The sequence below is a fragment of the Leptodactylus fuscus genome, chromosome 7 (genome assembly GCF_031893055.1).
Source record: "Leptodactylus fuscus isolate aLepFus1 chromosome 7, aLepFus1.hap2, whole genome shotgun sequence".
Taxonomy (NCBI): Eukaryota; Metazoa; Chordata; class Amphibia; order Anura; family Leptodactylidae; genus Leptodactylus; species Leptodactylus fuscus.
The window spans coordinates 70,921,232-70,935,199 of NC_134271.1; the positions used below are offsets into that span (position 1 = coordinate 70,921,232).

Sequence of the window (13,968 nt, forward strand, 5' to 3'; positions counted from 1 at the left end):
CTCCCCCATCCCATTCAATTATTTTTTTGTGATATTTGTTTTAGGGGAAGCTGAATAAATCCTTATTCACACAACAGTGAAAAACATCCATCGTACCACCATTTTTAAAACCAGATATTTCTGTGGGTCTATTCACTTGGCTGTTTTTATAGTGAACTGGTTTAAAAAAGAAATACAAAAAAACGGACATACTATAGATATAGCTGTGAATAGACCCATAGACATTCATGAGTTTTAAAACAACCATGCGAGGGCCATTCCAAAAATGGCCATTTCACAGCCATGTGAATAAACCCCAATGGGCTTCAATAGTCTGATACAACCACTTTAAACTGATGTTAGGGCTGTGAAAACTGGAACTGTAGTGTGAATAAGGCCTTTTTACAAGTATAGCTGCCAGTACAGCAGCCATAGTGGCTTTACCCAGCTTTCCAACGCTACATAACTAGCAAAGCTGTGTAGTTATGCAGCCATATAGGAAGGGTAGAATCTCTGCATTACTGGCAGATATGCCTAGTTAGTCTATATCAAGGCTATAATAAAAGTCATATTGCTTGTCACACAACTTTCCTAGAGACAAATATAACAGAAAGCTGAACAGAAGATTTACCAATTTGACTGATGGGGGATGGGGTCAAGGACTTTAATAAGGCTATATGGTAGTTATAAACATACTTGTTAATATCAGAGATACAGAATTGTAGATGGCGTCACTCTTGATCTCCTTTACATGAATTCTTATAGTGGATACAACATCTGGCCATACACCGTCAGAAACTTTCACCTTCAGATTGTAAATTCCTTGGTCACATTTCTCCATAAGTTTTAGCGTTCCTGTATTGTTATCCAAATGAAAGTGCCTAAGCAACAGAGAAGAGGAAGAAGTGGTTAATAACAGTTGCCCAGTGAAGGGGTGAATATCAAAGCCTGTGCCCCAAATACCAAGATTGGTGCCCTAAACCAGTGTTTCCCAACCTTTTCGAGTGAAGAACCCCTAGTGGAAAAAAGTCACAACTGAGATACTTCCAATGCAGTGATTACATAAAAATGTGACCAAAATGAGGATCGGTTTGGAGCCTCTCACAATTGATAGAAAAATACCACAGCATACAACATCAAAGAAATACTACACCATGATGTAACATTATACGATAAGGGTATGTTGAAGAAAGGAAGGGGGGAAGAGACCACTCATCATGTGATGAAGCCTGCATATAATCTGATCGTGGGAACAAAAACAGTGCCCATAAATGTTGTGGGGTACCTGTGCCTAGCATGCACTGTTATGGCGGGACTTGTGAAGGGTATGCAATGTTATATGGGCACCTGTGATGACATGCACCGTTATCAGTAGCTAAGGATATTTTAGTTCTGAGATACCCTTGACTATGTGACAAGTCTAGATATATATTATTCATACATTTCTAGGAGGACAGAGCAATGGCACACCATGGGGTTCAAAGAAAAGACATTCCACAATTGCCATTTTATAAGGAATATAAGTACTGTACAATCTATTACTCCCTGATAGCCATTTCAGGTTGTTACAGGTACTTGGTAGGCCAGATGACTATAAAGAAAGGTAAAGTGTAGTGGTCCTTAGTAGGATGAGCAAAATACAGAAACTCACTTGCCCCCCCCTTCCCTTACTATGCCATGATCACTACTTTATGTGACATATCTCCAGTGCTGAGGCCCTCCAGAGACATTTCAATCCATATGTGTTATAACGCTGCTGTGCTTTTAAAAGCTGCCACATTAGGTTTAATGGCCCTTTAAAGTGTGGCCATCATTGAGATAGTGTACACGTAGCCTGTGACAGTGATGTGCGAGACATCTGTCCTAATAAAATACACCCGTTGTTTGGTTAGTCTATGATTTGCTGTGCTGAGCTTACGATGGTATTTCTGAGATGGCGGTGAATGTTTTATTATCCCAGTCATCTTCATCTGGAGCGAAGACCTTCCCAACATCAACCGGAGACCAAGATGCTGTTCAGGGGACAAAGCAAGAATAATGTGATGAATCATCTCCAAATAAGACTGGGCCAGAACAACAAGAGTCTATGCACAGAGCAAAATATAAAAGCTACCATATAGACATATGAACCATGTTGTATATATGCAGTTAAAGAATGGCGCTTATTACGGTTATATACAGTAAAGGATAAAATTAATATTTGTAGTCAGGAAACATGTTTCATGCTATATATCCACTATTCATCCATTATAAATATACAGCGCGGGCCATTGTAGTGCTACTCAATATTAAAATACTAAAAGGTTGGAAAATATAAAAGTCCGGTCATGATTCCTTTCCCTAAAGTACAGAATTATTTTTCCCTGCAACACTTTGTGCTGTTGGCAGGACTATGCCTCTTCCATTATGGAAAATTGTGTCTATACACTTCCATTAGATCATCTTATAGTAGTTCTCTCTCACTACCAAGCAAGTCACAGACTACATTCAATCAACTTTTCAACACCGGTCTGTGATGGCCAGGGTGCACCTGGTTTAGGAGGAGATACATGACACCTAAGGTAGCATTCATACGGAGTAACACGGCACTGAATCTGGTACAATAACTCGCGTAAGAATCAGCGCTGCAAAACAGAATCCCATTGACTTCAATGGGTTCCCTTTTACTCGCGGTACACATTGAAATCAATGGGATACTTTTTTGCCCATTGATTTCAATGTGTACCGCGTGTAAAATGGAACCCATTGAAGTCAATCAGATTCTGTTTTGCAGCGCTGATTCTTACGCGAGCTATCGTGTCAGAATCAGCGCCGGGTTACGCCATGTGAATGTCCCTTATAATTCAGGTGCACCCTGCACTGGGCCGAGAGCTTGCACTGAAATCTACTTCAGCTCATGACCCTAGATTTCATGCCATATATTTCAAGCATCACTTATGCAAGTTTTCTTACATAATCCATAATAAATCAGATGGTGCTGATGGCCCCTCCCTCAGCACTTCTCACCACTCCCTCCATTCGGATAAAAACATAAAAACAACTAGTTTGGACAATTTTTATTGCAAATGGCATATCAAAAACTCACAAAATCGAGGTCTGCGAATTTATACGCCAGAAAACTATCATAAAAACAATAATTCATCTCCTACCATGTGCTGCTAAGCGGCCCTGCTTATTCCTACATGTAATTCCCATTGTTTGTCCTCCTCTCCTCTTCTGAAATAATATGTGCTGATAGGGGACCCTATGTTTGTCACTGTGCAATGCTTTGATCTTTCCATTCTGTTCCTGAATAGACAACGTGACATGCAATCCTATCCTGACATCATCACATTAATGGACAGATCACTTCCACCCTCCAGATCAACATAATCCACTTCTGCTGCTACGGAACCTGTTCTTCTAATGTGTCTCTAGATTACTTGTCTCTGATCTTCATCATACAGCTACGCCCTGATTTTCATTATCATACATGGGACAAGTCGCTTCCTCCTACAAGATCAGTATATTCGCCTACTGTTACTGTGATCTCATAAAATAGGCTATGATAATCCATAGTTAACATTGGCTGATATGATTACATTTTTTTATTCAGTTATTTACAGAACATTTGGGCATTATAGGAATACTGTGGCACTGTTACAACAAATCTTCTTACCAAATTTGCAGCACAGCAAAGCATGAAAGCAGCGTGAATTATTCTAGAATATTAATTCCTATCAATGCCAAGCAGAGACATGGCTTCACTTCTGGCCAGACCTGCCATGATCAATCCGTGTTTGTGCGAAGGCTCTGTAGATTTATAGTGATCTAATGCACATTAGCTTGTGTATTTTACATGTCATTAACCTACATAAAAATGATTCAATTAGCGCTGCAAATGACTTAACGTAAAAAAAACCACACAGTGCTCATTTACAAACTGTAGATGTGGAGAATTGCAGAACCAATGTGCTTGAAGTTCTATTCTGGAGACTATGGCACAGTTTTAGGGGGTGGATGAAAATGATTACTCCTAGCTCTGTAGGTAAATGTCTATAGCTGTAGCATATGGCTGTACACATGATTCTAATATGTGATGCCCGATCCTGGGCATTGAAGTCCTACTGAGAAAACGGATCACATAAAAATAAAAATGTTGCATTCTTCATTGACTGCAAATTTTAGTGGTGTTTTTAATGTAGACCAAATTTTAAAGGTTTAGGTATAGGGTCATCTGCAGATTCTATATTTACCTCTGCCAATTAAGCAATACTATACATAGCATATGATATCTGGTGCCCAGGATCTTCAAGCTGTTCCTCTCTGGGCTCATAGTCAAAGTCCTTTGGTGCTACGTTAGTTAGTTAAAGTGCACAGGTAGATTACAATGTATAGCATGCCCACTGAAGTTATAGGGAAAACGTAATGAACCTATGATGGCAAATGTGGCCTTGTAAAACCAGTATAGGCAATAGAATGGTGATGTCAAACCATCCACTGACCTTTTTAAGCTCTAAAGCCTATGATAGTAGACTCCAACTTTTTAGCTGTTGTTAAAGTACAATCATGCAGTATGTCAGAGGATCCTGGGAGTGGTTTCTTAAATGCAGGATAGCAATTCTTTGGACACCAGTGACCTAAAGACTTTACTTACAAATTTTGCTCAAGAGAACAGGTTTATGATCCTTTCTACCAACCCCTTTAGAACATTGCAACCTGAAACGTGCTTGACAAGACAACAAATTCAAGCACATGACACAGCAATTGTTGCCTTTCCCCTAACTCTGTCATTGCTTGTGCCTAAAATATATATTTACTGTATGTGAATGGTTCCATTTGCGTCTCTTGTGTCTTGGATTTCACAAAACAAACACGTTTATGAGCTGACCTTTATTTTAAGAGTAAATGTTGTCACCGTGCTGCGTTAGCGCTCTGTATAATCAACTGCAAGTACGCGACACAAAACTGCATAACATTACAGCAGTCTCCAGCTATTAGAGTAAGTATATATCCATCGAGCAGGGCTGACGTTCCAGGGGAGCAAAACATCAAGATTAATGGTTTCAGTAAATTAGAGAAATGAGCAAAAGGTTGACCGCTACATTTGAATGCCAATAAATGCAAAATAATGCATTTGGGACACAAAACTGGAGACAGAACATGGGATTAATGGCATTTTACTGACATGTAGAGCAACAGCCGGAGAGGAATGGGATGAGGGAGTCATTATTTTAGGTGATTTAAAAGGCAAGAAAAACCCATATAATTTGAAATGCCAGGTGGATGTACGCTGTATGGAATGAGGAATCAAAGCGTCTGGTTGTATTCTAGAAGGAACCGAATGCTCATTTATTATCTTATTATATATTTTAAAGAAAAATGTAAGGGAGACAAAACTGACTTATTTACCTCGTAAAATCCAAAGAAATCTCTAAATAAACACAAAAGAAAAAAAACCTGTCGGAACTAATTTCAGTCGGGCATGTAAACAGAAAGGGAATATGAGGATCACCTCCATGTTTTAGCTCATATATGGTAGTGAAAAGGATAGAACTTTTCCCACTTTGTAAATGTAATGACAGTGGTGAGGCAGGAGTTGGCAAAATCTGGCACTTGAACCTTCTACATGGAACGCCTACTTAAGACTTGGTTGAATGCAAGAGTAAACCTCATACTCTCTCTACTAATCACAAGAATGAGTTCCCATGTTCCTGTTTATCCTGTACTACCCTGTTTCCCCGAAAATAAGACATCCCCCAAAAGTAAGGCATGGGGGGAGGTTTTGTTAAATTGCCTAATATAAGGCACCCCCCCCCCCCCCCCCCCCGAAAATAAGACATCCCCAAAAAACACTGCAGCCGGCAGAACACTGTGCACGATGTTCCGTGTGCACAGGTATGCCGGCTGCTGCCTCTGCTGTGATACCACTGTTCCTGCTGCTGTAAGATGAGCTGGGAAAGCATCGTATGCTGCGGGGAGTCCACTCTCCCAGCTCATCCCACAGCAGCCGGAACAGTGGTATCACAGCAGAGGAGGCAGCCAGCTTTCCTGTGTACACGGAGCACATCGTTCAGCCGGCTGCAATGCCCACTAAGTGAGGCTCTCCGGCACAACCACCGGAAGCCTCGCTAATCTCTGCTAAGCCCCACCAATCACTTCCACAACCGTGACCAACAGCAGCACCAGCGCTGCTATGAATATGGGGAAGGTAACCAGCACACCTCCCCCCACCACCACCACCTCTTGCACCACCTACAACCGGCAGTCATGCCGGCACTCCGTTAAGGAAGCGCCAGCATGACTGCCGATTGTCCCCCGCTCCACAAGACATCCCCCGAAAATAAGACAGGTCATATATTTCGGAAGAGAATTTAATATAAGACACTGCCTTATTGTTGGGGAAACAGGGTAGTAGTTCTGCACTCCCTCACAATCTTAGGGCATGTTCACACAGAGGGAGCCTTCACACGGAGTTTACGTTCCGCTCATTCAGACACGTAAACACGTGTCAAAGTGACCGCTGTAAGACACAATCCCATAGACTTCATTGTGTGCCGGTCTTACGTGTGCTACACATTGAAATCAATGGGAGGCTTTTAAACCCATTGATTTCAATGTGTAGCGTGCGTAAGACAGGCACACATTAAAGTCTATTGGATTGTGTTTTACAGCGGTCACTTTGACACATGTTTACGTGTCTGAATGAGCGGAGCATAAACTGTGTGTGAAGGCTCCCAGAGTTTTTTGCAGGCAGATTTTGAGGCAGAATCCACCTCAAGATCTGTTTGTAAAAACGTCTCTCATTCATTTCAATGGGAGTCGCTCGTTTTTTTTCTCCCACTAGCGATTTTTTTCAGCTAGCAGGAAAAAGAAGCGACATACCCTAACTCCCGTGGATTACGCGGCTGAGTCAGCCACAGCATCCACGGCTCAAGACTCACTCCTGATTAGGCCCATTCATTTGGGCCTAATTAGGAGCGGGATGCCATTGCAATGCATCAGAATCCCACTGTGGCTAGCCGCGAGGAAAAGTCACACGGTGGAAAAGGTTTCTGCCGTGTGAACTTACCCTTAAAGAGATCCTGCAAGCAGCACTTTTCTCTCTGCATGATTCATGCAGAAAGCGAGCGGAAACCACACGGACCCCATTATAGTCTATGGTGTCCATATGGTTTCCTTAGGTAACCGCTTTTTAATGCTTATAGGTTTCAGTTCAGAGGGTCCCCAAGTGGACTCCCCAGAAGGAAACCCGAACGCAGATGTGAACAGGCCTAAGTGTTAATTATTGGAGAACTCCTTTTAGGGCTCAAGTAAATGACAATGTCACATGCATTGATCCTGTTGCATATCATATAACTTATCTAGAAGCACTCCATGTGCTGGAGTATAGTGCTTCTGTAGGTTATGGGTGTCTCCATGTTCTGGAGTATAGTGCCTCTGTAGGTTATGGGTCTCTCCTTGTGCTGGAGTATAGTGCCTCTGTAGGTTATGTGTGTCTCCGTGTGCTGGAGTATAGTGCCCCTGTAGGTTATGTGTGTCTCCGTGTGCTGGAGTATAGTGCCCCTGTAGGTTATGTGTGTCTCCGTGTGCTGGAGTATAGTGCCCCTGTAAGTTATGTGTGTCTCCATGTGCTGGAGTAAAGTGCATCTGTAGGTTAAGGGTGTCTCCATGTGCTGGAGTATAGTGCTTCTGTAGGTTATGGGTGTCTCCATGTTCTGGAGTATAGTGCCTCTGTAGGTTATGGGTCTCTCCTTGTGCTGGAGTATAGTGCCTCTGTAGGTTATGTGTGTCTCCGTGTGCTGGAGTATAGTGCCCCTGTAGGTTATGTGTGTCTCCGTGTGCTGGAGTATAGTGCCCCTGTAGGTTATGTGTGTCTCCGTGTGCTGGAGTAAAGTGCCTCTGTAGGTTATGGGTGTCTCCATGTTCTGGAGTATAGTGCCTCTGTAGGTTACGGGTGTCTCCATGTGCTGGAGTATAGTGCCTCTGTAGGTTACGGGTGTCTCCATGTGCTGGAGTAAAGTGCATCTGTAGGTTATGGGTGTCTCCATGTTCTGGAGTATAGTGCATCTGTAGGTTATGGGTCTCTCCTTGTGCTGGAGTATAGTGCCTCTGTAGGTTATGGGTGTCTCCATGTTCTGGAATAAAGTGCATCTGTAGGTTATGGGTGTCTCCATGTGCTGGAGTATAGTGCCTCTGTAGGTTATGGGTGTCTCCATGTGCTGGAGTAAAGTGCATCTGTAGGTTATGGGTCTCTCCTTGTGCTGGAGTATAGTGCCTCTGTAGGTTATGGGTGTCTCCATGTTCTGGAGTAAAGTACATCTGTAGGTTATGGGTCTCTCCTTGTGCTGGAGTATAGTGCATCTGTAGGTTATGGGTGTCTCCATGTGCTGCAGTATAGTGCCTCTGTAGGTTAAGGGTGTCTCCATGTTCTGGAGTATAGTGCATCTGTAGGTTATGGGTCTCTCCTTGTGCTGGAGTAAAGTGCATCTGTAGGTTATGGGTGTCTCCATGTTCTGGAGTATAGTGCATCTGTAGGTTATGGGTCTCTCCTTGTGCTGGAGTAAAGTGCCTCTGTAGGTTATGGGTGTCTCCATGTTCTGGAGTATAGTGCATCTGTAGGTTATGGGTCTCTCCTTGTGCTGGAGTATAGTGCCTCTGTAGGTTATGGGTGTCTCCATGTTCTGGAATAAAGTGCATCTGCAGGTTATGGGTCTCTCCTTGTGCTGGAGTATAGTGCCTCTGTAGGTTATGGGTGTCTCCATGTTCTGGAGTAAAGTACATCTGTAGGTTATGGGGCTCTCCTTGTGCTGGAGTATAGTGCCTCTGTAGGTTATGGGTGTCTCCATGTTCTGGAGTATAGTGCATCTGTAGGTTATGGGTGTCTCCATGTGCTGGAATATAGTGCCTCTGTAGGTTAAGGGTGTCTCCATGTTCTGGAGTATAGTGCATCTGTAGGTTATGGGTCTCTCCTTGTGCTGGAGTAAAGTGCCTCTGTAGGTTATGGGTCTCTCCTTGTGCTGGAGTATAGTGCCTCTGTAGGTTATGGGTGTCTCCATGTTCTGGAGTAAAGTACATCTGTAGGTTATGGGGCTCTCCTTGTGCTGGAGTATAGTGCCTCTGTAGGTTATGGGTGTCTCCATGTTCTGGAGTATAGTGCATCTGTAGGTTATGGGTGTCTCCATGTGCTGGAGTATAGTGCCTCTGTAGGTTAAGGGTGTCTCCATGTTCTGGAGTATAGTGCATCTGTAGGTTATGGGTCTCTCCTTGTGCTGGAGTAAAGTGCATCTGTAGGTTATGGGTGTCTCCATGTTCTGGAGTATAGTGCATCTGTAGGTTATGGGTCTCTCCTTGTGCTGGAGTAAAGTGCCTCTGTAGGTTATGGGTGTCTCCATGTTCTGGAGTATAGTGCATCTGTAGGTTATGGGTCTCTCCTTGTGCTGGAGTATAGTGCCTCTGTAGGTTATGGGTGTCTCCATGTTCTGGAGTATAGTGCATCTGTAGGTTATGGGTCTCTCCTTGTGCTGGAGTATAGTGCCTCTGTAGGTTATGGGTGTCTCCATGTTCTGGAGTAAAGTACATCTGTAGGTTATGGGGCTCTCCTTGTGCTGGAGTATAGTGCCTCTGTAGGTTATGGGTGTCTCCATGTTCTGGAATAAAGTGCATCTGTAGGTTATGGGTGTCTCCATGTGCTGGAGTATAGTGCTTCTGTAGGTTATGGGTCTCTCCATGTTCTGGAATAAAGTGCATCTGTAGGTTATGGGTGTCTCCATGTGCTGGAGTATAGTGCCCCTGTAAGTTGTGTGTGTCTCCATGTGCTGGAGTAAAGTGCATCTGTAGGTTATGGGTGTCTCCATGTTCTGGAGTATAGTGCCTCTGTAGGTTATGGGTGTCTCCATGTTCTGGAGTATAGTGCCTCTGTAGGTTATGGGTGTCTCCATGTTCTGGAGTATAGTGCATCTGTAGGTTATGGGTCTCTCCTTGTGCTGGAGTATAGTGCCTCTGTAGGTTATGGGTGTCTCCATGTTCTGGAATAAAGTGCATCTGCAGGTTATGGGTGTCTCCATGTGCTGGAATAAAGTGCATCTGTAGGTTATGGGTGTCTCCATGTGCTGGAGTATAGTGCTTCTGTAGGTTATGGGTGTCTCCATGTTCTGGAATAAAGTGCATCTGTAGGTTATGGGTGTCTCCATGTGCTGGAGTATAGTGCCTCTGTAGGTTAAGGGTGTCTCCATGTTCTGGAGTATAGTGCATCTGTAGGTTATGGGTCTCTCCTTGTGCTGGAGTAAAGTGCATCTGTAGGTTATGGGTGTCTCCATGTTCTGGAGTATAGTGCATCTGTAGGTTATGGGTCTCTCCTTGTGCTGGAGTAAAGTGCCTCTGTAGGTTATGGGTGTCTCCATGTTCTGGAGTATAGTGCATCTGTAGGTTATGGGTCTCTCCTTGTGCTGGAGTATAGTGCCTCTGTAGGTTATGGGTGTCTCCATGTTCTGGAATAAAGTGCATCTGTAGGTTATGGGTGTCTCCATGTGCTGGAGTATAGTGCTTCTGTAGGTTATGGGTCTCTCCATGTTCTGGAATAAAGTGCATCTGTAGGTTATGGGTGTCTCCATGTGCTGGAGTATAGTGCCCCTGTAAGTTGTGTGTGTCTCCATGTGCTGGAGTAAAGTGCATCTGTAGGTTATGGGTGTCTCCATGTTCTGGAGTATAGTGCCTCTGTAGGTTATGGGTGTCTCCATGTTCTGTAGTATAGTGCCTCTGTAGGTTATGGGTGTCTCCATGTTCTGGAGTATAGTGCCTCTGTAGGTTATGGGTGTCTCCATGTTCTGGAGTATAGTGCCTCTGTAGGTTATGGGTGTCTCCATGTTCTGGAGTATAGTGCCTCTGTAGGTTATGGGTGTCTCCATGTTCTGGAGTATAGTGCCTCTGTAGGTTATGGGTGTCTCCATGTTCTGGAGTATAGTGCCTCTGTAGATTATGGGTGTCTCCATGTGCTGGAGTATACTGCCTCTGTAGGTTCCAATCAGGCTCCAATAGGCAATGCAACTAAGTTGGAGTCACTGATCATGTGTTATGCCTCAAGAAGAGGTCATAAATAACCTGTAAATCCACAGATTTAATCTCAAAAAAGTCATTCAAATCTTCAACAATTATGCAGCAGAATGTGGTCACCAGTGAGAATATAACGCTATAATGCAGTATCATAATTCCCTTACCTCCATGGATATAAATGTAAACTTCTTTGTGTCCTGCTTGGTGACCATGATCATTCTGGTCACCGATGGTTATAGTCAGTGTATTGGTTACACTCATTGGGGGCCATCCACTATCTGTAATGATCACATGGAGATGAAATTCCTTTTCTTGCTCTCTATCAAATACTCTCAAAGTCTGTATCGATGCAGTGTTATTACCATGATCAACCAACAGGAAGTTGGTAGAATTTTGCTGCTCAGCAGGCAGAGAGAAATGAAAGGGTGCACCATTCTCTGGAGAGTCTAGGTCAACAGCTTGCAATAAATAAGAGCCGTCATTGAATTGTAAAGTCTGAGAGAGGGCAGTATTTTCCCAAACCACTGGCATGTATATTCCATCAAATATGGGGCCGTTGTCATTTACATCCAACAGGTTGAGGAGAACAGTCATTGTACCAGTTTGTTCTGGAGAACCTTCATCTGTAGCCAAAATGACAAGAGTATATGTAGAAAGGACTTCCCTGTCCAATGACTTTGATACAATTATATACCCGGCTTGGTCAACAAAAAAATTCCCAAAAACATCAGATTCTGGTACAATACTGTAAATAATTTGACCGTTTTTTCCGGAATCTGCATCAGTTGCAGTGACGTTGGCAATGATGGTACCAATTGTTATGTTTTCATAGAAAGGATCCACCTTCAACAGTGATGGACTAAAGGTTGGGCAATTGTCATTTGCATCTTGGAGCTCTATCATACAGTTGGAGATGCTGAAAAATTCTTTATCTTCTACTTTAATGCGCAGATTAAAGGAACGCTCTAGAGGATTCTCATAATCTAATTTCTTCTTAAGTGTGATTTCTGCCTGTTTTTTTTTTCTTGGATTTTCAATGGAAAATTTCTGATCTGGATCTCCTCCAATGATACTAAAGGTTAGCAAAGCATTGTCACCAATATCTTCATCAATTGCAAAGACTTGAAGGACAATTGAGTTAACTTCACTAGTCTCCAAGACCGTAGCATTCCAAGTTTCTTGAGTAAATTTTGGTGCATGGTCATTGATGTCTAATATTGTAATGGTGGCTGTGGCTGTAGATGACAATCCACCACCATCTTTAACTTCAACCAAAATTAAGAAAGAATCTTTCTTTTCCCTATCAAGATTACCTTTGGATGTGTAAATGGTTCCAGTATTATGGTTTATGTTAAACATTTCAAGGCCTGACACATCCAAAGGATTTGACAATAGTGAATAGGTCAAAACAGCATTTAGACCATCATTTTTATCATCTAAATCTGTGGCAGACATTTCCATAACCGAAGTATTTGGAGGTGCATGTTCTACTACACTAGCGTTGCATAGGCTAAAAGAACAGATGAACTGGGGAGTGTTGTCATTTATATCCTGCACATAAATGATGACATCTGTGAATCCAGTGAGTCCATCACCTTCGTCATCCGTGGCCAGTACCACAAATCTCCAAATGGCGTGTTCTTCACGATCCAGTGGCTTCATGGCAAAGACACTTCCTGTTTTCTCATCGATGGTAAATATGTCCTCAGCACCACTTCCATGTAAAGAATACTTCAAACCTCCTGACTGTTCATCATCTGGATCAGTGGCTGAAACCTGAAAAAAATTATGAAAATTAGTGTTTTAAAGAAACTTCCCCGCTACCAGAGGCTGCATTGGTGCAATTGTATGACTAAGTCAATGGTTAGTAATGGGGCTTGCAGGGTGTCTTTATAAGCTTGAGTACTCTGATTTGATTTCATCCCATTTTAACCACTGGTGACCACATTTTGGTGAATGACCCATTTTGTAGGGAAGATGCATGCACTTACCTGCAGAACAAATACTGGTAAGTCAGCCAACTCTTCGGTCACACTTCCTCTGTACTCATTTAATGAGAAGACTGGTGGTTCATCATTTTTGTTCAATACATTGATGGTTACTGTGGCAAAATCTTCCCATTTACCATCTGATGCCAGTAGGGTGAGCACGTATACCTTGATTTCTTCATAATCCAAAGGGTGGACAATTAAAATAGCTCCAGTTTCTGGATTCAGATCTAGTACTCCACCAATGTTCCCAGCTGTGATTTGATATCGGATGTTGGCATTCATTCCTAGGAAAGCATGTACAACAATATTCATATTCACTCACAGCTAAGAGATTCATATAGTTACATAAACTAATCCAGAGATCTCAATATAACATTATTTTATTATTTCCCACCTATATATATGAGCATGGGCCACAATGATTTCTCCAACAAAGAGGCTAGTGAGCACTACAATGCACCACAAATCTTTTATTTAGGTTATAGCTAAGGAGGGGGCTGGCTTGGCATCTCCAATGGACGCTAAAAGGGTGCTAACAAACCACTGTTCTTTGGCCAACTTATGTATATATTTATTAAGCAGCATCAACATGATGTTTTGGTCTTGTGACCTTCGTCAGACACAAAATGGAGAAAGGCTCATACCTCTAGCAGCATAGCCACATATCCCTACTTGCACCATCACACACCTCTAGAAGTTCCATTCTGTGTCTGACAAAGGATGCAAGACCAAAACGCTGATTAATAAATAACACTACAACTTTCATTACAAGGAGTGCAGGGTTCTTCAATTATCTATGGTTTGGGAACCTACCTCTGTGCCCACCATTACTGTTAAACCTACTTAATATGTGCAAAAAATACAACAAAACAAGCAACTAAAACCAACCACTGATAAATCTAGCACTGTTTAAGACTGTCTAGACTAAGTTTACACTTTCTTACTTCTTTTTTTACTTACTTAGACA

The 13,968-nt window shown here is 42.6% G+C and overlaps 1 protein-coding gene across 1 annotated transcript in view; it reads right to left on the reverse strand.

Annotated features, from left to right (window-relative positions):
- Positions 1–13,968, reverse strand: part of LOC142213672 (neural-cadherin-like) — a 105,847-nt gene that overhangs the window by 14,806 nt on the left and 77,073 nt on the right. Inside the window, exons 17-20 of the mRNA XM_075282081.1 lie at positions 13,002–13,285; positions 11,175–12,786; positions 1,898–1,991; positions 676–860 (exon numbers count right to left, since the gene is read on the reverse strand). Of these exons, the coding sequence (XP_075138182.1) occupies positions 676–860; positions 1,898–1,991; positions 11,175–12,786; positions 13,002–13,285 (2,175 nt within the window). The remainder of the gene's footprint in view (positions 1–675; positions 861–1,897; positions 1,992–11,174; positions 12,787–13,001; positions 13,286–13,968) is intronic.